The following is a 26434-nucleotide window of genomic DNA, read 5'->3' as shown; positions in this document are numbered from 1 at the left end:
GTATAACTAGGGATAAACTGTGCCCCATTGCAAAAACAAACAACCAACAGTATATGCACTTTTAAGTTTAAACTCATGCAAGAATAGAAAGAAAACGTATAAAAGTATTCCTCTGCTAAATCTGCCAACAAATGTGGATATCAACGTTTGAACTGGGCTGACCCAAAATTACTCACGAAAACTGCACCTTTACAATAATAGAACGACCCGCAACTTGCTTACAAACGACGTACTACGTTTGTAACGTTAAAGAGCAGACCTCGGATTCGGCTCCAACAATACAGGTCATTCTCACAATGTCGTATTCCACACGCAAACTGTGGAAAAGTTCGAACTAGATGGAAAGCTTGAACAACAGGTAAATATTTGACTTGATCAAGTCTCCCGCGGGTGAAATTATTTCCCATTTTGCTGATCATACCAAAACGCATACTGGCGATGAATACTAAAAGTTGAAAAAACAAATTTCATGATCATTGCACATGATCTGTGGCCTACATTTCATCATAACTGAAAACTCTACAGAAGGCCCTGTTTTGGGCCCTCACATAACGTCAATTTTCCCCCTGAACAACTTTATTTCACCACTTTCTAATTTATATCCACAACATTTCAGCAGTTTTGGACAAAAGCTATAAGAGGGGTAGCATATTTTACATTTTCAGAAAATGACCTCTTGTGACCTCAAATGACCTTCAAATTTACTTATATGATCGCATGGAAACTTAACTCAAAAACCAACTGAAGAATATCCTGCCAAATTGAATGAAAACTGACAAAATGGCAGTCATTGAAACACGGTGGCAAAAGTGACAGAATTTCGGCAGAGTCGCATGATCGCTATAGCTCAGCTGCGCTGATAATGTCATCATTATAGCTCATATCATACCTGCTAAAATCGAGCATCGGCATTGACAAGACTGATGTTTATCAAGGAAATGAAAAGTAATGTAAATAAAGAAGAATACGTTAACAATCCAAGCACAATTAGCCTGATGATGTCATACTTACCTAGACTTGCTCAGGTGTCAATACATGTAAAATGCATACCCTGTACGGTATGCCTTAATGCTCTAAGAACGGGCCTGTAAAATCCAACCGTAAGACCTATGTATATACTAGAAAAAACTGAATTTCCTATAGATTTTATCTTGGCAATCGTTGCATATTTATGTCATCTTCTCTTTCAGCACGTGTGGATCGGTTACATTGATCAGGCTCGAGAATGAACTCCATTTCGTGACGTAAATGGATGTGTTCCGAGATTCCCAAACTGGTGGAGAAATGAGTCAAACACTGCAGGAGGTAATCGGTAACCATCTGGAAGAGCCTTTACGGTGACATAGGCAAGTAGAATGATTGGAAATGCAGCAGAATGTTCGGTTTTATTTGTAAGATTACCTTGTAAAAAACCGAATTAGCCTAAACTTAACGATATACTTCTCACCACAGCCTCTCTTTATTCTTCTTACTATTCTTTTCGTTATTGTTCGTGTTATAATAAATGATGGAAATATCGAACAGCCTCTGAAGCACTGACCCCAAATGTTGAAAACCGTGCTCTGTAATAACTGACATCTTTACATTCATTGAGTATACCGTTTCAGGCTGTAACATAACTAAACAACAAAACAATTATATTAAACCAATATTTCATTCCGAAATTGATTATTTCAGTACACCCCCCCCCCCTCTCAACGCTTGTACATGGAAAGCCGTTTTAATATTTAGTTGCTAAAATTGTGCGTTATTCCATCTATCTGAAGTGCATATTGAGATATCTGAAAGAAATCCTATTTCAGATATCTAGATTACAAATGGTAAAATATCTTACATTGATTTTAAGATGTCTGAAATTAAATTTCAATATCCAAAATTGAATTCAATTTTCTAAACTTCCGGAGGAAATGTTAAAACGGCTTTCCATACGTCCGAAACTTGAAATTGCACCGTTGGAGAATGAATGTCATTGGTTAAAACTTGTATTATCATTTGAAAGCTTTTCTCGATTATGCTATAAATGACGACCATAATTTATTTAACAGCCATGGGCGTCGTTGGCGTTATCCCGTAACATTTTATGAGTGGGAAGCAAGAGTAGAATATATTATTATGAGATAGATGGAGAAGTCTCACTGCAGCCTGGTTCTAAGCGCCCTGCTATACAGTTAATTGTATGCTTATGCTTTTCATTTGAAATACATTACATATGTAAAACTAAATGATGTCGTAAAACTCAATCATCTATTTATAACTGTCAACCTAACACAACTATTTTTCCAGTTTGTATGAAAGTGCAACTCTTTGGATATACGAGTATTCATTTTTAGTATATCTTGGTCTATATTTATTTGCACACCTGTTTCTCACAAAATTAATGAAAATTTTCCTCCATCACCCGCCCCCCCCTAGCCCCTTAGTAAAAAATAGTGAGAAATTCGGCAAATAGAAAAGATGGCGCTATTTAAAAAGTAATTAAAATTAAAATATCATCGACAGTTCATTGTCAGGGTTTGCTTTTCATTCTGTTGCATTGCACTGGTCTCGGTTCCGCGAGATTGGTTATGCTTCCTTTTTTTGCAGGTGACAATATTCGACTGCACTCAGTAACATTGTAGTTCACATATATTGTAGTTCACATATATTTCACATCTGCACTGTAACTTTGGCAAATTATATTTCGAATTGAAAGTTTCACTGTAGTTTGATTACGCACTTTGGTATTCGGTAACAGCTGCCTGTAGAAATATGTCGGGGTTATAAAAATTCATGCCTTAATGGCTTCATCATTGACTAGATAAGTCAACGAGACTATTGTTTTGTTAAATAGGGAGAAATTAAATTTTGCCGGAATGAGGAGCTACCCCGAGGACGGTTCTTATACGTCATAGAAGGGTACGGTATGTCACCTTGACCGGGCGTACTAGCCCTACATGTAGTGCTTGTGTGTATGCAGAAGCACGTCGTGTTATGTATATATTATGTGTTCACATAGGATAGTGCCCTGGAAGAAACAATAAATGTAAAGTAAACTACGGCACGAAGAAAATCACACTACGTTTCCGAAGCATTTATTTAAATGGCAAACTGTTTCAACGTTGAATATTTACAATATCAGCAAATTGACTTATGTAATCCATCTAAAATGTTGCGTTACAGACCGATGTCGACTCACTTCAAACACTACTAACAGTCTACAAGAAACAGCTGTCAAATGCTGTTAATCAGCGATTCGCAAACTTTTAGACCCAGGAGGTTTCTATGAGGGCTGAGCCACGACCCACCAGATCCCACTCCTCACGACCCACCCGACCTCACACCCGAACCACACCCGACCCCACACCCGGCTCAAACATCTGGAAAATCCCGCGACCCACCGAAAAGTTTCCGAGACTCAATTCTGGGTCACGCCTACTAGTTTTCGATAATATCTGTTTAATAATAGAACAATTAGGCTATACATACATGTCCTGAAAACAGAGGGTTTATATAAATAATATTCATACAAAGTTATTCTAAATATAGTCCTCAGTAGAAACTTATTATAATATGATTCCATAAAACGTATTTGGAAGTCAAATTATGCATTTCTTATGGACACATTTAAGTTACACGTGTCAGTATAACGTTACGACTTTGGTGAATTCTGTACACACTTTGTACATACTGATTATACATTAAATTACGTTGTTATCAAAATTCCGTTTAGTAAGCATTTACAAGTCAAATATTTGAGATTAAGGCTTTTCAATGTTGCTTTTATATGTAAGTATTTTAATTTATGCGTGCCACTGTATTCAAGTAATGGTACAGATTTGGTGAAAGCTGTAACACACATACATACATTATGGGAATTGGATAAATATTACATTTCATATGACGCAATTTCAAGTGAAGAGAAGCAAACACACATTTTCAACACATTTCAACGATTTCGTTTTATTTACAAGTAATTTACACATATCAGCATAATTTTTTTTAATTAAGACTTTTAAATTTTGCTTTTATATGTAAATATATTAATTTATGCATGTCACTGTTATCAAGTAATGGTAAAGATTTTGTGAAATCTGCAACACACATACATACATTATGTATATTAGTTCTATCTGTTCTAATTGTAATTTCTCGTTCAGCATATGCAAATAGCCAATTTATAAAAAGAAGCATTTTCAACGATTGTTTTCCTTTTATGAACATGTTTAAATTGAAATGTCTGTAGTGTAATAAAGACGGTGTAATTATCCGGTACATGCATCCCTCATTATATATAGGGTCAATTCCGTGGTGACTCGCGTGACATTTTTACTAAAATTCCTCTCTATTTGATATCATTAAACAAATAAGGAAATACATGGGAGAAAAGCATTCATGTAGTCAGTGAAGGTAAGCCTTAATGTTTACAACAGTAGCGAAAAATATTTATACCTCAAGTATTGGGGGTGAAATTGGTCAAAAACTAAACGTGACTCGCGTGACAGTTACTATTAGCGAAAATCAGAATGCACACACAAATGTTCGATTTCTTATGTCTTATTAAAATGTTTCCAATAACTTTTTATAATCATACCGAAGTTGAAAAACACCTCTACCTCAATTGCTATGCAACTTTGAGAAAATGTTGTAACGCATGAAAATAACGTTGAAGAATGTATTGTGACTCGCGTGACAAGAAAACGTGACTCGCGTGACGAGCTCACTTTTCAGATAGTTCTAGACCAAATGCAGTAGTGAATCGAAGGTATAGATCTTGCATAGTCAAATATAACATTCATTGGTCTAGAAATTGTCCAAAAGGAACTTCCCTTGGGAATGTTCAGATGATATTAATGTCCCCGAGTTACCCTCATGACTGCAGACAGTAGGTAATATACTGTACGGGTAGTACAGTTTTTCAGGCAATATATCTCGTCAATTAATATTTATAACAATATTTAGTCTGTTGAAGTCACTCATTTGAAAGTTATAGAAGAAACATCTATCAAAATGTGATTCAAATTACCATTCTCATTTGTCATATTTGAATAAACCAAAAGTGTTACGGCTGTATTCAATTTTTTATTCATTTTGATCAAATTACCATTCTCATTTTGATTTTGGGAATGATTGTGCAGTTAACCTTAAGGTTGTCAAGTCATAGCACATTGCATTGCCAGATACTAATATAGATTATGTTTTTGTATATTACTAAAAAATCAATGACACATGCTAACTTTCCAAATGTGGTGATAATATAGGCATTTTATTGCGAATAAATATTCATGAATTTAAATTCTGATATTTCAAATGAAATTATTATAATTGGTTGAATTATGTGTGCCAATATTACTCAAGTTGCCTAATTAAAAGGGGAATGCATATATGATATCTTTAATCAGTGATTCATTCATCAAACTATAAATCCCTGTAATTTTCACACAGTAATATAGGTAGAAACACTATCTTGAATTGACGTGACTCGCGTGACGTGACTCACGTGACATTTGTTAAAGGTGATTTTCCGCAAAATTTGAATATCTTCTGAAAAGGAAAATTCAGTAATCTTTTTGTTATCTATGTGAAGACTTGATATTCATTATTTGGAGTAAAGCTTTTGAGCAGCCAAGAAGAAAAAATAAAAACAGTAAATTTTGTGACTCTCGTGACAGTAAATCGAGGGTGTTTTCAATTCACCACTGTTGTCTAATGCCTTGATGTCGAAAAAATATTGAAAATCTCTATTCAGTGATTCATTCATCAAACTATAACATCCCTGTAATATTCACACAGTAATATGGGTAGAAACACCATCTTGAATTGATGTGACTCGCGTGACGTGACTCGCGTGACATTCGTAAAGGGTGATTTTCCGCAAAATTTGAAAATTCTGAAAAGGACAATTCAGTAATCCTTTTGGTATCTATATATATATATACATAATGTAGGAATCTGACAAAAAGGCGAACAGCTAGCCTAATAAGTATAGACAATGCAACCGTAATACATTGGAACAATATGGTACATCAGTAATGTTATGACCAACCACAATAAAAAAAATGTTATGATACTGAGTTGGTTGTTTTAAACTAGTACTATCTGGTCGAGTGGATAAAGGCAGTGACATTAGAAGAAATGTAAACTAGCATAGAGGTCGTGTGTTCGATCCTTGGCCGGCCTAAAAATATGAAACATGTAGAATAATTATCAAGTTGTTCATCTATAACACTGTTGATAAATTTCTTTCTCTCTGGCGGTAAGATACCGGCAGCCAGAAAGCCTGTGCTTCTACGTAATTTAACAGCCGTTATCCCCCCCCCAATTATGACGTAAAAATGAAACAACGGGCTTTCTTTTGTAATGGTAACCACGCAACCGTCAAGTTACGTCGGTAGCATTCTGATGTTGTTAACTTTGTGGTAAACTTTCTTACGGTTATCTGATAAAACAATAACTTTACCCATTTCGAAAAATTGATTAATTTGTTAATGGCAGCAAAGCAACCGTCAATTTACGTATGTAGAATTCTGATGTATAACAACCCTTTTGTTTTAACCTTTTCTTACAGTTACCCAGCCTTTATATCGAAACAATTAATTCGTTAACTTAGAATGTCACATAATTTTAGCATTATGTTTTACAATATTTGTTTTAAATTGTACATCTGTTCTTAAGTTATCGCTCAAAATATTGTAAACAGCAAATGAAAGAGAGAGAGAGACAGAGAGAGCGATGTGTGGAGAGAGCAATTTTAAAACATGCATGTAATTCTGGGAAAACATGTGTTGAAAGTACAGATCCATTAGTATCAGTCCCACCCAGCCGCACACTTTCTGCCAATCAAATCGTCCAGACATAAAGTAATCAAATAGCAATCTTTGATTCCATCAATCAGAAGTCGTCATTGTATAATTAAGTATTACTAGGTAAACATTATTTGCATGATTTATATTTGAATTTTGAATTTTTTTGCTCCTTTTGTAACAACAAGAACGAATAAAAAGCCGTGTTTGCAAGTAAACCTGAGCACAACAAGAATTCGACCGAATTGAATACCGTTTTGATATCGTGCTTCCAGCAGAACTGTGTTAATTGACATCATGAAGGCTTTTGGCATCACAGCTTTCGTTTTGCTGTCATCAAGCATCTACTTGGCAAAAGCTTCTTGCTCATCGCGTAATTGTCCTTCCGGATGGACATCATTTGGTACCAACTGTTACAGGTATAGCGAATAACAATAATTGTAAAGTACGTTAATGTTATACTCGTTTGTATATTCTATAGTTAATTAAACAAAATATGTGCCCAATTAACACCTAACAGCACATCAGTTTACAATACAAACAGCATTGTTTGGTCATGTGGCACGATCATACACAACCGGATTGGAATTAATCCATCTAGTAAGACAATCACATGGTAATTAATAAGCGATTAATTAAGGAGCACTCGACAGGTTTTGATTAATCGCATACAAAAGCAAATCAGAAATTTCGACAATTCTAGTTTCTCTTCCTTTATTTTAAATGAAAATTGATAGTCATGTTAAGTGTTTTGTTGAAGTACTTTATTCCAAATTCTGCCAATTTAATATTAGTCCAAGCCATGCCGCTATTAAACTTGAAACTACGACGTTATCACGTTTATTTAAGTCATGTTTGCATTATTACTTCAAATTAAAACTTAAAATTAAAACCCCACCCTGTTTAATAGCTCTATCACCGTAGTGGTTATAAAGTATTCTATCTTAATTATTTGTAAAAGGTTTTTCAATGACCCGTTACGGACATGGACGGACGCGGAGACTTTTTGCCAAACGTTTAGTACCTCCGGAGTAAAAGGACACCTGACAACGATTGAGTCAAGCGATGAAAATGATTTCGTGAATAACTTTTGGAAGACCATGAGACCTGATAAACCTGCCTCAGAAAAACAGGTGAGTAACATTTACAAGGGAGACGGAACCGGAACGGGGTCCGATCCCTCTCAGTTTTGGGAAACTCCAAGTTTCCCGTTTTCGTAAATTAGAAGTATCCCTTTTTGATAATGAAAAGTACCCCTTTGCAACTTTGTAATGAAAACTTGATCTAAAATCGTTTAATATATTTTTTCTTCTTTTCATATTTTCAAGGTAAAATTACACCAATTTCATCATTAGGTCATGCTCAGAGTAAGACCTTCATTGTCTTAGATTCAGCAATTTTTAAAACTCGCCTCCATTACAGGAAGGAAACATAATAATAGCGAAAATCATTTAAAAAAAAACAAGTTGAAGCATATGTGGTTCGTTGGTGTCATATTTAGACTTGGTGGAGTCTCAGTAACCTTCCGTTGTGTAAAAAAAAAACATTAAATTTTTAGTATCTCCCAAACGGAATTATTTATTTCTTAACTGTAAGGGGAATCTATTCATCACATATATGATCTATCACATAGACAAACATTGATGGGTGGGTTTGTTTCTCCTTTAAGGTTGTGTAATTGTCACCATACTAGTATTTGTGAGACAAGACTAGTACTGTATTGTGAATAGCTAATTGAATTTTCATGAAATTTAATGATACATATATCTGATCAACTATGCACTATTTACTGAAGACGAAGAAACCACACAGTACAACTTTTACTGAGATACATGCGAACATACATCTCATCAAAAAGCTGAGATATCTTACTTTGTTTAGGAGATATGCCTATCAGGGTTTTCAAGTCGTGTCAGGAGCCACCATTTTGTCAACTTGTGATGTCATAGTGCCACTAGGAGGTGAAAAGTGTCACTTGGTCTTTGTTTTTCCTTTCATATTTTCAACGTGAACATAAACAGTGTTGATAATAAAAGACCAAGAGCAGCAACACTTCATTAGCTCAGCTAAGCTTCTATTTGAGAAAATTTGTTTTGATTGGCAATATTTCTTAGCAGTTTATCCATTTGTTTGTGCGAAAATATAAGACATAGGCGGAATAACGGTGTCATTTCCTTTTAAACCTTCTTGTCTCCTGTTTTCCTTGTCTATGCTCCTTCTTAGCAGACATAGTTTGTTACAATTTTAGAAAGTTCTGAACATTTGTTTTGAAAAAGAATAAAAAATAAAGATAAATGTAATTTTAACTAGATAAAAGTTTCAAATGAATTTGAAAGGTCAAAACCTATGATTACCGCTAAGTTATGTTCTTGAATACTTAAAATGCACAGCTGCCTTTGTGATACTTTTAAACCAGCATGCAGAACTGTATTGAGGTTTGAATGAATGACTTCATTTTAACTTTTGTTTATATGAGTTCTGCAGAAACCGTTGACCTTTTCCTTCACCAAAATTGATACATTTATAGTCAAAATGACACCTTCTAATGTAAGCAGAAAACTTGTCAAGGTTACATTTCCCTAGCAACGGTAGTCACAGCGTTTTCACATTTGAGCAAGTTGACGTCAAATGACTGTCAGAAATGAATTTCCGCTCATTGCGTCGCTACATATCCTGAAATCCGGTGACTATTTCCCGAAATGGGCTGATTTCAACGGTAATATATTAGCCCTATGTACTGTACGGTGTATACGAACCGCTCCTTGTTAGTCTCCGAAAAAATCTTTCAAAAATATGATCTGTGGCCTACATTTCATCATAACTGAAAACTCTACAGAGGGCCTTGTATTGGGCCATCACATGACGACAAAAATACTTTTCCTGATCAACTTTGGTTCACCAGCATTCAAACTTTATATCAACAACATGTCAGCTCTAGGTGGAGTAGCATATTTTACGTTTGCAGAAAAGACCTCTCGTGACCACAAATGACCTTCAAATTGACAAACTATGTGGACAAAATGTTAACGCATCTATGGAACTTAACTCACACAAACTACTTACGAAATACCAGCCGAATCGAATGAAAACTGACGAAATGGCAGTCATTCGAACCCAGTGGCCAAAGTGACAGAATTTCGGCAGAATGGCATGACCGCTATAGCTCAGCTGCGCTAATAGAGTCCTCATTAATATTGCTCATATTCTCACTGCTAAAATCAAGCATCGGCATTGACAAGACTGATGTCCCTGGTGGAAATTCCAGTTGAATTTTTGAACTTGGTTCAACTGGAATTTTCTATACGGAAATTGGCCCAAATTTGAACTAGGTTGAACTGGGTGAACTGGGGTTCCCAACTGGTTCAAGTTGTAAAGTCGTGTGAGGAGGCTTTAGCCTCATACAAGACTGTAAACCTTCAACTTCAACTTCAACTTCAACTATGTTTTACTGGGTCCAACTGGTTCAACTATGTTTAACTGGGTTCAACTGGTCCAAGTTCAACTATGTTTTACTGGGTCCAACTGGTTCAACTATGTTTACTGGGTCCAACTGGTTCAACTATGTTTTACTGGGTCCAACTGGTTCAACTATGTTTTACTGGGTCCAACTGGTTCAACTATGTTTTACTAGGTCCAACTGGTTTACTGGGTCAACTATGTTTTGCTGGGTTAAACTGGGTGAACTATTTTTTTACTTCTTATATTTTTAAATAGTTTGAACTGGGATTCTCAACTGGTGTTATCTACACTAATATAACACCATACTATAAGAAGTTTTCATTTTTTAACAGTAGATATATACTGTAAGTATTAAGGGTGTTAGCCACTGAAAATAAATGTTTGTTCTTGATCAGAGAACTCTGGGTTTGGTGTGATGACCTAACACAGAGCAAGACACATATAAAAATGAAGAAGTCAACTGGATTGGATCAAAAGAAATTATAATTATGAATAACAAACAATGTACAGCTGATCTGGGCCCAGTCAAAGAATTAAATGAAACAACTTACAGTAGTGAGGTGCGCACCCAAAATATAAAGAAATACTGAAATACACTTAATTTAAAAGTCTGTTCTGGTGAGTTGGCCTGCTGGTAACCTCAAGTATTCTACGACCTCAGACTTTCCACGACATCAGATATTCTATGACATCAGTATAGTTGAACCCAATAAAAGGTATTATGAATGTCCGATCCCAGCAAAAAAGTATCCTTTAATTTTTTTTATGAAATAGTGTTCCAGGGTATCCTTTCAGTAAAATAATGTCAATATCCTTTGTAGTAAAATAATGTCCTTTATAAGTGATGGTGTCCTGGAATATATCCTTTATTGTAAAACAATATCCTTTATAGTAAATAGTATCCTTTATAATAAATAGTGTCCCAGACTGGCAGTTGAATATCACAATTTCCATAAAATAATAAGGTCCATGTACAGTAACTTGAACTATGTAAATTAAGGTTTAAAATAAACTATCCAGCCATTAAACTATCTTTCTCTTCTTTTAAAACTGCCTTGCTCAGATACTCATAGCCAATTGCCAACTCCCTATACTGTACCCTCACAAAACTCCTTTGTTCCTAAAATATATACACACAGACCCCATTTCCTGTGAGGGCTAATTTCCAGGAAGAGCAAGATAGTTGCATAGCAACCCAGAAGAGAGAAAGTTGATAATCAACCTTTTTGCTACCACAAGACAACATACAAATGTACTGTACAAATGTATAGCCCTCTGTACAGTGAGCATTTAACAGGGCACTAATAAACAAGTAAAACTAAGGTACAAAACAAAACTTTATGTAAGAGCTGACCATCTTACACTGTACAAATGAAGCCTCACTTGTATGTATGTATGTATATGTGATCTTCTCGCAAGCAGGAACTCGCGAAAGAAGCCATGGAGGCTTGTAGACTCGCAAGCTGACCGAAGCCAATCTCTCGGCACACATCCATTTAACGTCCATGTCAGGAAGTTGTTATTGAACAACACCCTTGCCAGGCGACACACATTGCTGTCGGCGGGGAATCGAACCGGGGATCTCATGACTGGGAGACGCCGGCGTTAACCACTAGGCTATACACTCCGCCTCGGAATTAGATTGATAGTTTAATCATATGTTCATAATGTTCAGTGTAGGGCATCCTCATATTTGTAGCATATAAGTGTATGCTGTACACTTCACTAGGCTAATGACTTTTGCAAAGTATGTTATTATGCCAATAGGACACTTCATGTTTGAAACAACAATCAAGGAAATTGCGTAAATTTTGAAAATTGCTATTATATGTTTGCTAGTTGACAATAACTTTCCTTAAATCATACGGCTAAATATAGGTGTTAACTTGAGTATAACTAGGTTAGGCACCTATAAGCTGTGCAACTATAACGTTAGGTTATGCCTAACGTTAGTAATTGTACCATGTGGTATACCTAGTAGGGAACCGGTTTGTTAGACCTAGCCTATACTATAGTCCTAAGTCACTAGCCTATATAGGCCTATAAAGTTTCTGTTCAATTCAAATATTTATGATAAAGAGCACGTTTACAATCAATTATAATGTTACAAGTATGTGTCAATAATATAAAGATACTGCAAGATCACAAAGGAGGGAACTTAGCCGCGGTAATAATTTAAAATTGTTGGCAAAATCGGTTACAAATGCGATTATTCTGCGAAGCTTCTGTTGGCGTATGTGGTTTGCGGATTCGGAATTTATAAATTTTGCGCTAACACAAGGTACAAATGTCAAAGTTCAAATTAAGTCGGATCATACTATTTTGCACTAGGAAGGCATTTTGTCTACCAATTGTTCAAATCGACGAACAAATTATAACATAATTTTTTCAAATTTATTATATAGGAAATATTTTATATTTTTAATCATTGCGGTACAAAAATGTAATCGTTTAATCATAACTGTGATAAATATGACAAAGATTTATTTTACACCCCTCATAAGTTGGCTAATTTAGCAGTTTCAATATATTACTATACGGTTACTGCTTACGAACTTACATTATAATTTCTTGATAATTAAAATAAAAGCAGTAAACATAGTCCAAACTCAGTTGGGCCAGTGTGAAACCTAGTTCAACCCCAACAGGGCAAGTTCAACAGTAAACATAGTTCAAACCCAGTTGGGCTTGTGCAAACCAGTGAAACCTAGTTAAACCCCAGCTGGGTCAGTTCACCAGCCAATAGTCCAAACCCAGTTGGGCCAGTGCAAAGCCAGTTGAAACCTAGTTCAACCCCAACAGGGCAAGTTCACCAGTCAACATAGTTCAAACCCAGTTGGGCTAGTGCAAAAATCAGTGAAACCTAGTTGAAGCCCAACTGGATCAGTTCAAACATAGTTCAAACTCAGTTGGGCCTGAACAAACCCAGTTGAACATTGTGTAAACCCAGTTGAACCTAGCTCATGTACAGCATAGCCCAGTTGGAACCCAGTAAGACCTAGTTAAACACAGTTAAAAACCAGTTAAACATAGTAGGCCCTAGTAGAACCTCATTGATTTTTTAACTGGGTTCTACTGGAATTTCTACCAGGGGTTTACCAAGGAAATGAAAAGTAATGTAAATAAAGAAGAATACGTTAACAATCCAAGCACAATTAGCCTGATGATGTCATACTTACCTAGACGTGCTCAGGTGTCAATACATGTAAAATACATTCCATACACGGTACGCCTTAATGGTCTAAGAACGGGTCTGTAAAATCCCTACGTAAGACCTATGCATAGGCCAGGAAATACTGGATAACCGTGGACTGAAATCTTGGCATTCGTTACATGTTTACGTTTTCTCTTTCAGTCCGTGTGGATCGGTTACAGTGATCGAAATGAGGAAGGAATATTTGTCGGAGTAGATGGCTCTGTCCCGGAATTTACAGACTGGGGGCCAGGTCAGCCAAACGATTTGAATGGTGTTCAGGACTGCGGAATCATCAGGAAGCCAAAAGATCGTGACCTAGGCAAGTGGAATGATTTGGAATGCACCAATACATACGGTTTTATTTGTAAGATCGCCTTGTAGAAACACCGAATTAGCCTGGACTTAACGATATACTTCTCACGACAGCCTCTCTTCTGCTTCCTTTTCTTGTTCTTTTTGTTCGTGTTATAATAAATGATGGAAAATATCCAACAGTCTCTAAAACACTGACCCCAAATGTTGAAAACCGTGCCCTGTAATATCTCATAGAATAATTTACAACATTACATTCATTGAGTAGCGTTTTAGGTTGTCAATTAACTATATAAGAAAACAATTATATTAAACCAATATTTCATTCCGAAATTGATTATTTCATCACCTCCTTCTTTCACGGCCCGCATGAAAGCCGTTTTAACATTTAATTTCTAAAATTGTGCGTTATTTCATCTATCTGAATTTCTAATTAAGATATCTGAAATTGAATGGAAGGTATCTGAAACTCCAATTCAGATGTATAATATAGAATTACAGATTTCTTGAGATTTAAACATATATGAAATTCTGTGGTATATTGAGATAACTGAAATTGATTTCAGTTATACTCCGTAATAAATGTTAAAACGGTGTTCCATACGTCCGAAACTTGAAATTGTACGTTTGAAGACTAAGTATCATTGGTTAAAAGTTTCGTTATCATCTGAAAGCTTCTCTCGATTTATAAATGACGACCACGATGTATCTAACGGCCATGGGCGTCATGGGCGTCATGGGCGCCATGGGCGCCATGGGTGTAATCCCGTAACATTTTAGAAGCGGGAAGCGAGTGTACAGTATATTACTATGAGATAGATAGAGGAATCTCACTGCAGCTTGGTAGCTTCCTGCTATACAGTTAATTGTTGCTTATGCTTTTTATTTTAAATACATTGATTATATGAAACTGAACGATTTCGTAAGACTCAACCTAAAGAAGTAATGAAATATTATCATCTATGTATAACTGTCAACCTATGGAAAATATTTCTCCATTTTGAATAAAAGTGCACCTCTTTGGATATACGAGAATTTCCAAACAATGTTACACTTGATTGTAAGTGTATATCTTGGTATATATTGATTTGGAGACCTGACAACCCTGTCTCTCACAAAAATATGGAAATTTATAATCCCTCCCCCCCCCCCTCTCCAAGTCTGAGGGAGAAATTAGGGAGAATTCGATATAATCCAACTTAAACAAGAAAGCGATCTAACAAGTATCAGAGAAAAATTTTCATTGTTTACACGTCAAACTATGCAATGTTAAAGGTTACATAAACACTAATTGTCGTAATGACGTTAGCGCTGCACAATGACATCAGCATCTTGTACATATAGTTCCCATAAAACCAAGTGGAACATCTACCCGTTCTTGCAGCAAGTAAAAGCATACAAAGGATTCATTTATGATCACAATTACGGTAAAGAAAAATAGTGCAATTCAAATTTTGCCGGGAGAGTAGCAAATAAAATCGTGTGATTTCCTAAATAAATCGGAAGGTTCATGTAAATCAGGACAGATGGCAAATTTCCATTTGCCTTGAGAAAACACGGGGTAAAACAACCTTTGCACAAGCCAAGCTTACCTCGGATTCATGAATTTCACATTTGGTTCCACTGTGGTTAATAAAGTTGTTTTCGGGACGAGGTGAAATGTGAATTCCGGACTTGTGGCGCTATAACGTATGTTCCACATGGCAAACAGAAAGGGAAACAGTTTTGTTACTACCTACCCCTGTGGCTTCAGGAATACCATGGACAAGAGACGTACAAGCTACCCCCCCCCCATCCCCGCAGACTCGATCGAGTTCATACATTCTTTTCGGTTGTTGCGCACCATTCTCTTTTAGTGGACGTTGAGAAATGAGAGGGAACAGTCATGCAGCAGGGAGGAATGTACGACAAATATTACTATGTTCGGGCCTAACGACACTTTGCAGTATCAATAAGATGTATTTTGATCGTCGCCCGTCATCTGTCTGTTAAATTTACATCATTAGATCGTCAAATTCTTCAGCCCCACCCACCCATTATATACCCGTGAATACTTTAAACTAATCAGAAAACATACAACAGTGTGATCTTCATCACAATCTATAAATGCCCCTAGACAACAGATATTACATATAACCAGCTACATGGCGTTAATTGGTTCGACTACGAACATCGTGACGTATTAGCAACCATTTGTCATCAAAGCCACAAGAACAATGGGAAGCCATTTACCGCAAATAAAATATGCGCAGTCAAAGTATCTCGTCATATATAATATATTGTATAATCAACCAACTGTCCAACTATAAGAAAACTTTTCATTTGCCTTGAAAATATGAAATTCAAAGTCAAACTTATTATAAGGCACATTGTTAAATCAATAACAAATGAAAAGATAAAAAACAAGTAAGCAATTAAGAAGTACGCTTAGAAAATTCTTATTAATTAGAGAAAAATAAATCAATCTCTCTCTGGAAAATCAGTACAATAAAATTGTACCTAGGCACAATGAAGTAGATATATCCAGCGTACACACGCACGCACGCGTTTATAAGTTATAGGCTGGATCCAGAAGCGAAGATGAACCTCGACCCTGCCGAGTCTGCTCAGCGTTGCGAATGAGTCTCCCTACATAAAAATAAGAAAATGCTACGGATGGTATATTTTCCTCCCTTTTCTACATACGCTTACAGTAGAGGCCGGTGCAGTAAAGGGCCGGTCACACTACAGCGATATCGGACCGGAAACTGATCCGATATAAAATCGCTCCTATAAATCGAATCGGGGAACAGGTCACACTACAACGATATTTAAAGGAGTGCATATTCTAGTTAGCAACATGTATGCGCGCGTTTGTCTGAACTTCAATGCAACTCAGTTAATTAAGTGAGAAACATGGCAGACCACGAAATGGACGAAGATATGCTCCTCTATCAATTATGGAAGAGGAACCGTGAGAGATGTCCCCGATTGTGGGTACATGAAATAGATGAAAAGCATGGAGAGCTCGGCGGGTACCACACTCTGGTAAGAGAACTTTCTAGTCACGAAGACAAGTTCTACAATTACTTTAGAATGAACGAGGACCAGTTTAACCACATTGGTAACCTAGTACAAGATGACCTCATAAGACAAGTGCCGCAGCTCAGAAAACTAATTTCTGCTCGTCAAAGATTGGCGATTTGTCTCAGGTAAGCAAACGTTGATATTGCAGTAATGAAGTCTACCTATAAACGGCAACACTTGCCGCTTTGAAATTGACTATCTTCGCCGTAGCGTAATCTTTTCAAGCGACATCAGGGAAGGAAGTAGGTCTTAAAAGACGGGAGATTGAACAGGGCAACAAAGAGGGCTGGAGATCTTGGAATTCGGAGTCTACGCCTTAACAGGGTGAATTGGCAGGCCTCCTTAAAAATAAATGTGATACACCATTGTAAAAAGCTAATATGGCACTGTGCAAGACCTTGCTAGCGTCCAAGTAAAACCAGAATGCCAAAATGCATAGTGGTATCAACATACTAAATATGACATCAGTCCTTGTTGAAATATTGTGTAAAACATGGTTTCACTGCCGTTCAAGTCTCCATAGTACAGATCTACAACATTAATGCTTTCTATGAACTACAGATTAGGCACTTAGGCAGATACATGGTGTTTCGTAATTGCACATTGAAAAATTATATTTCTGTGCAGTATGAAAATATCATGGCAGCGGTAACAGCAAACTTGTCTCAAAACTCCGTTAATTGTTGTATTTTTGGCGATCTATGACTGATGGCATGTGGAAATGCCTTAAGAAATTAAGTAGGAGATGTTTGACCACGTTAAATGTAATGGCATTCGACATGAAGCATTTTATCCTTCACGTTTTTGTGTTAACGAACCCAATTTTACCTTACTCAGATGGGGATGACCAATGTTTATGTCTATACCGGGCGGCTAGTACTATACTCTACTGTGTAGGGGTTGCCTGTGCATAACCAGTGGTGATGTTTAATAACGTTTTTTAATTGGTTGAGAATATAACATATGGTTATCAGAGAAAACAAAGCCAGAATATCCTAAAGAAACTTTAGGATATTCGACCATAAACTGGTTTCCAAATGTGCTAAGAAAAAAATTGGCTAAAGTTGGCCCCAAGGGGCTTCCCATCGTCACACCATCAATTGCCAAATTGATGGTGTGATGATGGGAAGCCCCTTGGTGTGATGATGGGAAGCCCCTTGGGGCCAACTTTAGCCAATTTTTTCTTAGCACATTTAGAAAACCAGTTTATGGTCGAATGCCATGAGTTTTTGCCAGCTCTTTATCTAAGATATGTGTATGACATTTTCTGTGTTTGTGATTCAATGGAGCTTGTGCATAGATTTCTTGCCTTTCTCAACCAACTACATCCAAATCTAAAATTTACTTGTGAAATTGGACCAAGCCAGTTATCATTTTTGGACACCAATATCTGTCTACCGACTGAAAGTGATGCAACACATATTTCTACAGTCTACCGTAAGCCCACTAATACAAATGTCATTCTAAACTTCAATGCCATTTGCCCTTGGGCATGGAAGACAGGACTAATATATTGCTTTCTTAATCGTGCTTTCGTTGTTTGTAGCAATTGGTCTCTACTCCATGAAGAATTATCCAAATTAAAGAAGATTTTCTCTGATAATGGCTATTCTAATAAGATTTTCGATGATTGTGTCAACAAATTCCTTTTTAACAAGCTTGGTCCAAAAGAGGCTAATCAGGATAAAGAGGATGATGATACAAGATACATTATATGTATTCCATTCAATGGACACCCATCACTGATTTTCAAAAAGTCTCCAAGTAATCATCTTAAACGCATCAATAAGACGTGATTTGTTGTATTCAAAACTTTCAGAGTTGGCAATTATTTTTCCCTGAAGGATATGACTCCTATGGCACTCAGAGCTAATATCATTTATTCATTCGAAGGTTCCTGTGACAGGAATCAGGCTTACATTGGTAAGACCAAGAGGCATTTAGCTGTGAGAGTCAAGAAGCATCTTTCTGGGAAATCTGCCATCTTTGAACATATAAACCAGTGCAGAGATTGAAAGACCGAAAGCAGCATAAACAATTTTCATGTGGATGACATTTTCTGTGTGTTTAATTCTTTGGATCATGTTCACAGTTTCCTTGGTTTTCTTAACCAATTACATCCAAATTTGAAATTTACCCATGAAATTGGACCGAATCAGCTTGCTTTTCTTGACACAGAGGTTTGTTTAACCTCTGAAACTAACTCATCAGACACTTCAATGGTCTATCGTAAGCCAACTAGTACAAATGTAATTCTCAATTTCCATGCCACGTGTCCATGGGTTTGGAAGATCGGCTTAATTAATTGTTTCCATACAGAGGTCTCCAAATTAAAAGAGATTTTATACCATAACGGTTATCCCAGCAGGATTTTGGAAGAGTGTGTAAACAAATTCCTCAATAAGAAACTTAGTTCTGAAGTGGATAATCAGGATAAGGATGATGACAGTAAGTACATGATTACCATTCCATTCATAGGTCACCCTTCACTAAATTTCAAGAGATCCTTAACTAAACATTTTAGAGGCATTAACAAGAAGTGTATCATAGTTTTCAAACGTTTAAAGTCGTTAATTACTTTTCTTTGAAAGATAAGACCCCCATGACCCTTAAAGCCAATGTCATCTATTCATTTGAAGGTTCCTGTCATAAGAACCAAACTTACATCGGTAAGACTAAAAGACATCTGGCTACAAGGGTCAAGGAGAACTTATCTGACAAATCTGCAATCTATGAGCATATCACTCACTGTATAGAATGCCGAACAGCTAACATCACCAACTTTAGTGTCATAGACAGCTGCTATACAGACTTTGAAATTAAAATTAAGGAGGCACTGTACATCAAGAAACTCAAACCCGTTTTAAACAATCAACTAATTCAACATGGATCGTCATATATACTCAACTTATTTTAGAACCTCCTATATCTTTGAACATGGATAGTCAACATTAATACTACAACTTTCGTATGCACTATACATAAGTGACTATATTGTTATCTATTTCCTGACGAGGAAGATGGGAAATCTTCGAAAACGTTTGAATATACACTACTATGACTTTCATCAACTGATTCGTTTTATTTTGCTCGTTTATATGGTTCTACAAATGTAAAACTCTTCCTAAACTTTAATTTTCATGGTATAGCAACTGGCAACTCTGGCAACTCAGACTTTGAGATTACAATCAAGGAAGCTCTCTACATCAAAAACTGAAACCAGTTTTAAATAGTCAGCTATTACAACATGGATCCTCCTACCTACTCAATGTATTTTAAACTTTGCTACATTTATCAACATGTTATCACGAAATGGCTAAAGACTTATGGAACTATATATTTTTAAAGCCTTACTCTACCTGAGGAGGAAGATGAGATATCTTCGAAAACGTTCCAACAAACATGACGCTTTTAAATATTATTGTTTTATGTTGCTCATTTATTTGGTTCTGTAAATGTACAACTCTTCCTAAACTTTTGTACCCCTAGTGATCCGAAACGGACTTTGACCGCCACTCTAAACAATCGGCTGCTTCTAATCAATGTGTTGCTCCTTCACACTATATATGAGATTGGTACAAGCTTTTCTTCTTGAGATATCATGTTTACAGGGCTTCACTATTTGACACATTGTGACCCCAAATGACATATGACCTCCACCAAAACTAATTGGCTTTTACTCCTAAATGTGGTTCTCCTACACACGAAATATGAGATTGTCCAAGCTTCAAGCAAGGCGTCGCACGCAAACACACAACATAAACATGGTCTTGCAATAAAACAAATAACTGTGATACTTTCAATAAATTCATTTTACCATCTTTGATAACTTTCCAGACTTATTTCTTCTTACTATTGTTCGTCGGGGCTGTTGATAATCATCAGGAACTGTATCTCCATATCATTAGATACAGATAAAGGATCCGTTTCATCTTAAAGTTTCTAGTTGTTTCTGTGAATATTGATTATTCTCTCCTCGTCAGTTGCCCTTAATATTCGATTCAGTGTGGTGTAGGCTCTGGATATTCGTTTCTTTGATGTAAGTTTTCGCGGTTGACTTCATTCTGGCATCTGTTGGAAATAACATTGATAAAGTTACAAACGTTGATCCAGTTCTATTGAGTTTTGAAGCACATTTAGAGTGCTCAAACAAACTGTTCTACAGCAAACAAATCCCTTTTTTCTGATCTTTTCCTTTCTTCTTTCCTTTTCAGAGTTCCCTGTAATGTCTAGTAATATTAAAGTAAGAAACACTGAGATATACTCACCAGACCATAACAAAGCATCTTTCTTGACCGATATGTAGCTACAAGTAGCTTCTCTCCCTCCGCTGTCATCAATGTTGTCATACACCGTGCTGTATCTTCTGTCCATTTAGTTGTCAACAACTGCTGACCATCTTGACTGTACTGTGTGATGATACATTTTCCAGTAAAATGCGTTGTTTGTGACCACAAGATGTATACATATCCTGCCCTGTCTGTACATATACTGTGAGGACGCCAAGTCTCTCCGTCAATATTTGGTTTCGGAAGCTTGTATAGCAACTCTGCCTCTGTTTTAGATGTATCCATGGTTACAGCGTATGCACATCCACTCTCTCCATCGCATATCAGCAGAACGCCTTCATGATAAAGGATATCTCTTGACAATGTCATAACCTCTGGCAGCTTCAGAGCTCGAATGAAATTCAATTTTTCATCAAATATGAATAGCAATCCAGTATTTCGTGTACCTACAATGATGTGGCCTAGTACAGTATCAGTAGTTATACAACTCGCAAATTTCTTACCCACCGTTTTGATGTCATCAAAGAGGGACGTGATGCTATTTTGAGTAAATGACCCATCTTGAATATTATAAACACCAACCTGATTGGATTCACAAACCGAAGCTATCTTATCACGTGAGAAAGCAGCACAGTGACGAACGGGATAAAGAGAGCTCCCTTTGACCTTATCTATCTTGTCATGACGAATCTGACGTCCTTGTCTGTTTATGACTTTGATAAATGAATGGTCAGATGATAACTTCCCAGAGACGACGATGTTACCAGAGCCGGTACTTGTTATACCAGTTAAAAGAAGGTGATTCCCTTTGATCACATCAACATCAACAACAGATTCTGCATTATCCGATATATGTACCTTATCAATACACAATATTGGTAAATCATCCATTTTTATATCAGATAAAGATTCAATTTCTGGAAAATCTTTCATTATATCCTCAACCAGAGGTTCACTCGCTGCTCTTATATCAGGAATACACTGTGCGTCTGTCCAGTGGTTATGTGATTCAAGGACACTCGAAGATATCGTCGACAAATTTTCAAACTTATTGACCCATTGATTACAAAGATCTGATAAGTTTTGTGTTTCTTTAAGCTTGCGTTGCTGTTGTTCGTCTATTGTTTTATTTCTCTCATTCATTACCGCATCAAGTCGGTTCATTTTTTCGACAATCTTTAATTCTCTGTTTTCTATTTCCTTTCGTTTGGTGTCCTCTTTCTCTTTTGATTCCCTAATTTTGGTTTTAATCATTCTGTCGTACTCGTCTTTTATTTCTCTAATTTTCTCTTTCATTTCTTTTTCTAATTCTTTCATTTTGTTTCGAGTACTCTCTTCAAGAACTGTTTTGAATCTGGTGAATTCTTTCTTTTCTTTCTCTTTCTCATTCTGTAACTTCCTGGTCTGATCTTTGTACTGCTTTTTCCATTTTGCTTTAGTTTCAGCGACAATGGACAGAACGTCATTATTCACTCTGTTGATTTTATCGGTAAAGTTGAATACAGTGTCTTTACGTTTAACAAGTTCTTCCAATATCTCCTTCAAGTGTTCCCTTTCGTCGTTCGCCACTTTCCTGACGTCACGAAGTTCATGACCTTTGTGTTCATCATAAGTACATGTCACACAAACGGGGAGGTTTCCGCATGTACAACAACACAACTGAGCCATGTGTTCCGGGTGAATATGGCACCTAGGAGCTTCCATCAATGATGCAAGTTTTTCTTGTGTGAGACTTTTCCCCTCAAGATCATTCAGAGCTAATAAGTGTTTCTGATGTTTGACAAACATCTTCTTGGTCAAATGAAATTGATAACACTGAACACAAAGAAATCCATTGCATATAAAACAGTACGCTGTAACCTTTAACTTCTCTTCACAGCCAATACATTCTCTCTCTTCTTTGTTTTCAAATGTTTTCTGTAGCTGAATAAACTGCATCATTCTTTTCATATGGAAGTCAGTCTTGAATCCATCGCTCCTATTGTTTGGTATTTTACAGACATCTTTACAAAGAGGACATTCAAATGTCCCAACCTGTCCTTCTAGTAAAGATTCCAGACATAGCTTACAAAATCTATGCAGACATGGTAATAGTTTCGGTTCTTTAAACAGATCCAAACAAATTGAACATTCGAAGAATGTATCTGCGATGTCTTTCCAAGGCGATGGGCAGGCCATATCTGTCTCAAAATTTAAGCTGTAAGAGAAAGTTATTAAGATCAGTGTTTATGAATATCATACTTTGGATTAACAAATTGAGAGTAAGAAAATTAAGTAGAAAACTTTTAATGAACTGAATGCATGTAACCTACGGTATGACGGGTATTTCTTGCCGCATATAAACACAGAAGTCGAGATATTGGTGCAACTCGATCACTGGCATAATGGAACTGTTCGGGCGTAGCTGATGACAAATACGACCCCATAGACGTTTATGGTGCTGGAACGATACCACCATTCGCGCACCGTGCCTTTAGTGCACTTAACTTGATACAAGAACCCTCTGACTTGTAATGACAATACTTGATGATTTGAAGTTCACTCAAACAGTCAGTAACTCCAGGGTTTAGTGAATTTTGTATCATGTCAATGATCTCGATATCTGTCCTGTTGGGACTTTTTTAGTCCTAGTACTACCGATGGCTAATAGATATACAAAATTTAACGATAATACTAATCACCATTGTAATTTGGTTATATTATTTCCCACTTAATGGTATACCAAAAAAACAGATGAACTAAGGAAACATGTTTGGAATTACCACTGTTTTATATTTTAAGACCGACCTTACTTTAATGTTGACCTATTCCCTTAGTCTTGTATCAACCTAGCTGGATTTTATCTTTATTACGTTGTTACGAACCGGACCAAGAAGGAAATACATGACAATATACACAGTACATATATGTACAATGTATATAACGCACGGAACTTTTATAAAACTGAGTTTGGACTTTAATATCAAGAGAACACCCACGCTGAGCTGATATGGTTGGTGTTTTATATCAAGAGTAATATTGCGTAAATTATAAGTATATATATACACATAAACATATACCAAATGTGTGCATGTTGTAGACATATATATAACAAGGTGATTTTATTCTTGCGTGACACCTGGATGTTGAATAGATAAGTCTTTCTTAATTTATGTCTAGTCACTTGTCAGATGTGACGTTAGTTACAATAGATTTATGACTGGCATATCAATTCAGGGACCAAACAGAATCACACTTGAAGATTTATAGGTGTGACTCCGGCCCTTGAACCCGTCGGGGCTTCGCCGATGGACCCCATGAGGGGCCCAAGGCGGGCCCCTGCACCCCACCCGATACAGTCTTTGCGCCAAGACGCTCACTCCTTCAGTTTTATCCATGTTCAGTCATTTATATCCTCCCCCATCCCCCACCACCACTTTTTAATTGGGATTGATACCCTGTGTAAAAGTAGCTCTGAACACAATTTCGTGCTAATAACATAACTCCAAAATTACCCCAACTGATTTGGGTAGTGAATCATTTTGGCAGGGCCAGATGTCAATGAAGGACTATATAAAAGAGGGGGTACTGTTGTTGGGTCAATGAAGCTAACTCCCCCCACCCGCCCTGTATGGGAGGGGCGAGCTGGCGGTCTTATAGTAAGTAAACTCAAGAGGTCATATGGTGCATTCTCAGGCATGTTGAGTATAATTTATTATAGTATAAGTATCTCTAGATGGAAGGTTGTGCTAATAAACAAAAATCAAACCAACAATCCTTGCACTGTTGAAGATAGATGGCTGAACCTTGATGAGAAATTGAAATGGTTCAGTAGCAGATTTTCAATATTTCTATATATATTTCTATAACTCACCATGTGACGTCCAAACGTCTATTTTTTGGCTGAGAAAAACTCACAGATTCCCTACACGGGGCTACAATGACCTCAGGACCATATTCACTCTTTTACAAGTTCTTTAAATTTACCTTTAGCCAGGGGGTGGGGGAATTTGTTTCAAACATTTGGGGGACATTTGCTTTGGTGCAGGCATGGGTGCAGATCAGTCTTGGATAATGGTGGGGACGCGTGTGTGTTCTCTGATACTATCTATACGGAGCGCGACCATGGGTTCGCGCCTAGCGTACAATAATTTTTGTGGGCAAATATACCTCCCAGATCGCCGGAAATAAAACTTTCCCAGACCCAATGATGCTCCCAAACCTCCTTAAGTTTTAGATCTCATGGCTTTGAAATTTAGTTAGGGGAATATACATAGGCGTCTGCATAAAAAAATCAGGGCACAAATATTACAAGTAGACTTTTGCATACGATGTCGCCGCCCAGAAAACAATTATAGACTGCCGCAAATGCGATTTCCGTCCTATATTTAAGTAAGTTAGTAAGTAAGTAAAACTTTATTGATCCCAAAGGGAAATTAACAACTGTGGATAAATATAATAAAGAGAAAAACTGCTGCATGTCATTTGCACAATGCTGGATAAAACTGTGCCAAAGTTCAATACAGGGGAATTTGAAATGCAGCGTTTGGTCAAGACAAATTGGTGGGAACACGGTATATCATGTCCCCACCACTGAAATAGTTGGTGGGGACGTGTCCCGCTGTGGTGATAATATGTAACAAATTATGACACTGTTAGACAGGCGCGTAAAAAGAAATTTGCCGAGGGAGGGGCTAAGCTTGTAGGCAAACTAACTAAGCGTAGCGCCACTATGTGTTGGCGCGAAGCGTAAAAGAAAACTTTGGCCGAAAATTCCTCCCAGATCTCTGGAAATGGCACTTCCCAGGCCTTGTAAGTTGCATCTAAGCATTTTTTATTTTGAAATTACTAGTGATATCATAAGAAAAATACAAAACGTATGCTCAAGGGGGTGGTCTCCCCCTTCGCCCCCCCCCCTCTTGGCTACGCGCCTGCGGTTAGAAATCTGGTAGGAAACAGACAAAATGGATACCCAGTGAACACATATCGATGTGGATCATATGTGTGTTTGTACCTTCTTACACTCATACACAAGAGTACAGACATTATGATAATAATCATGAGTGAAAACTTGCTATACGGTCACAGTTCACAGAAACGACCACGAAGTGTCATTTACCGCATTCAGCATGTCTTGGATGAAGTTTTAGCCACCGCCAAGTATGATTGATAAATTATCTCATGCATTACTTTCTATTTATAGCTACACAAAAAAACTATGCCATCAAATATTGGGGGGGATATTAGATTCTTTAACCCCCACCTAAAATAATGAGGGGGCACGTCCCCCCGTCCCCCCACATGATCGCCGCCCATGCCTGTAGCTATTCCATGACGCTTGATGCCCCTACCTA

General features: G+C 36.9%; 2 protein-coding genes across 4 annotated transcripts in view; one reads left to right on the top strand and one right to left on the bottom strand.

Annotated features, from left to right (window-relative positions):
- Positions 1 to 14794, top strand: part of LOC139967123 (echinoidin-like) — a 39714-nt gene extending 24920 nt beyond the window's left edge. The window contains exons 2-5 of the mRNA XM_071970843.1: positions 1191 to 1346; positions 6968 to 7198; positions 7741 to 7912; positions 13594 to 14794. Of these exons, the coding sequence (XP_071826944.1) occupies positions 7077 to 7198; positions 7741 to 7912; positions 13594 to 13815 (516 nt within the window). The 5' untranslated portion in view covers positions 1191 to 1346; positions 6968 to 7076 and the 3' untranslated portion in view covers positions 13816 to 14794. The remainder of the gene's footprint in view (positions 1 to 1190; positions 1347 to 6967; positions 7199 to 7740; positions 7913 to 13593) is intronic.
- A 3286-nt stretch (positions 14795 to 18080) lies between these two features.
- Positions 18081 to 26434, bottom strand: part of LOC139967310 (uncharacterized) — a 131630-nt gene continuing 123276 nt past the window's right edge. For 2 of the 3 annotated variants that reach the window (XM_071970988.1, XM_071970981.1), the window contains exons 2-3: positions 21081 to 23298; positions 18081 to 20883 (exon numbers count right to left, since the gene is read on the bottom strand). In XM_071970988.1, coding sequence (XP_071827089.1) covers positions 20872 to 20883; positions 21081 to 23279 — 2211 coding nt within the window. In that variant the 5' untranslated portion in view covers positions 23280 to 23298 and the 3' untranslated portion in view covers positions 18081 to 20871. Of the gene's footprint in view, positions 20884 to 21080; positions 23299 to 23888; positions 24381 to 26434 lie in introns of those variants that run through there. The other variant, XM_071970973.1, reaches the window with a different exon arrangement.

This window comes from Apostichopus japonicus, chromosome 1 (assembly GCF_037975245.1).
Source record: "Apostichopus japonicus isolate 1M-3 chromosome 1, ASM3797524v1, whole genome shotgun sequence".
Lineage (NCBI taxonomy): Eukaryota > Metazoa > Echinodermata > Holothuroidea > Aspidochirotida > Stichopodidae > Apostichopus > Apostichopus japonicus.
This window is presented reverse-complemented; position numbering and strand designations above follow the sequence as displayed.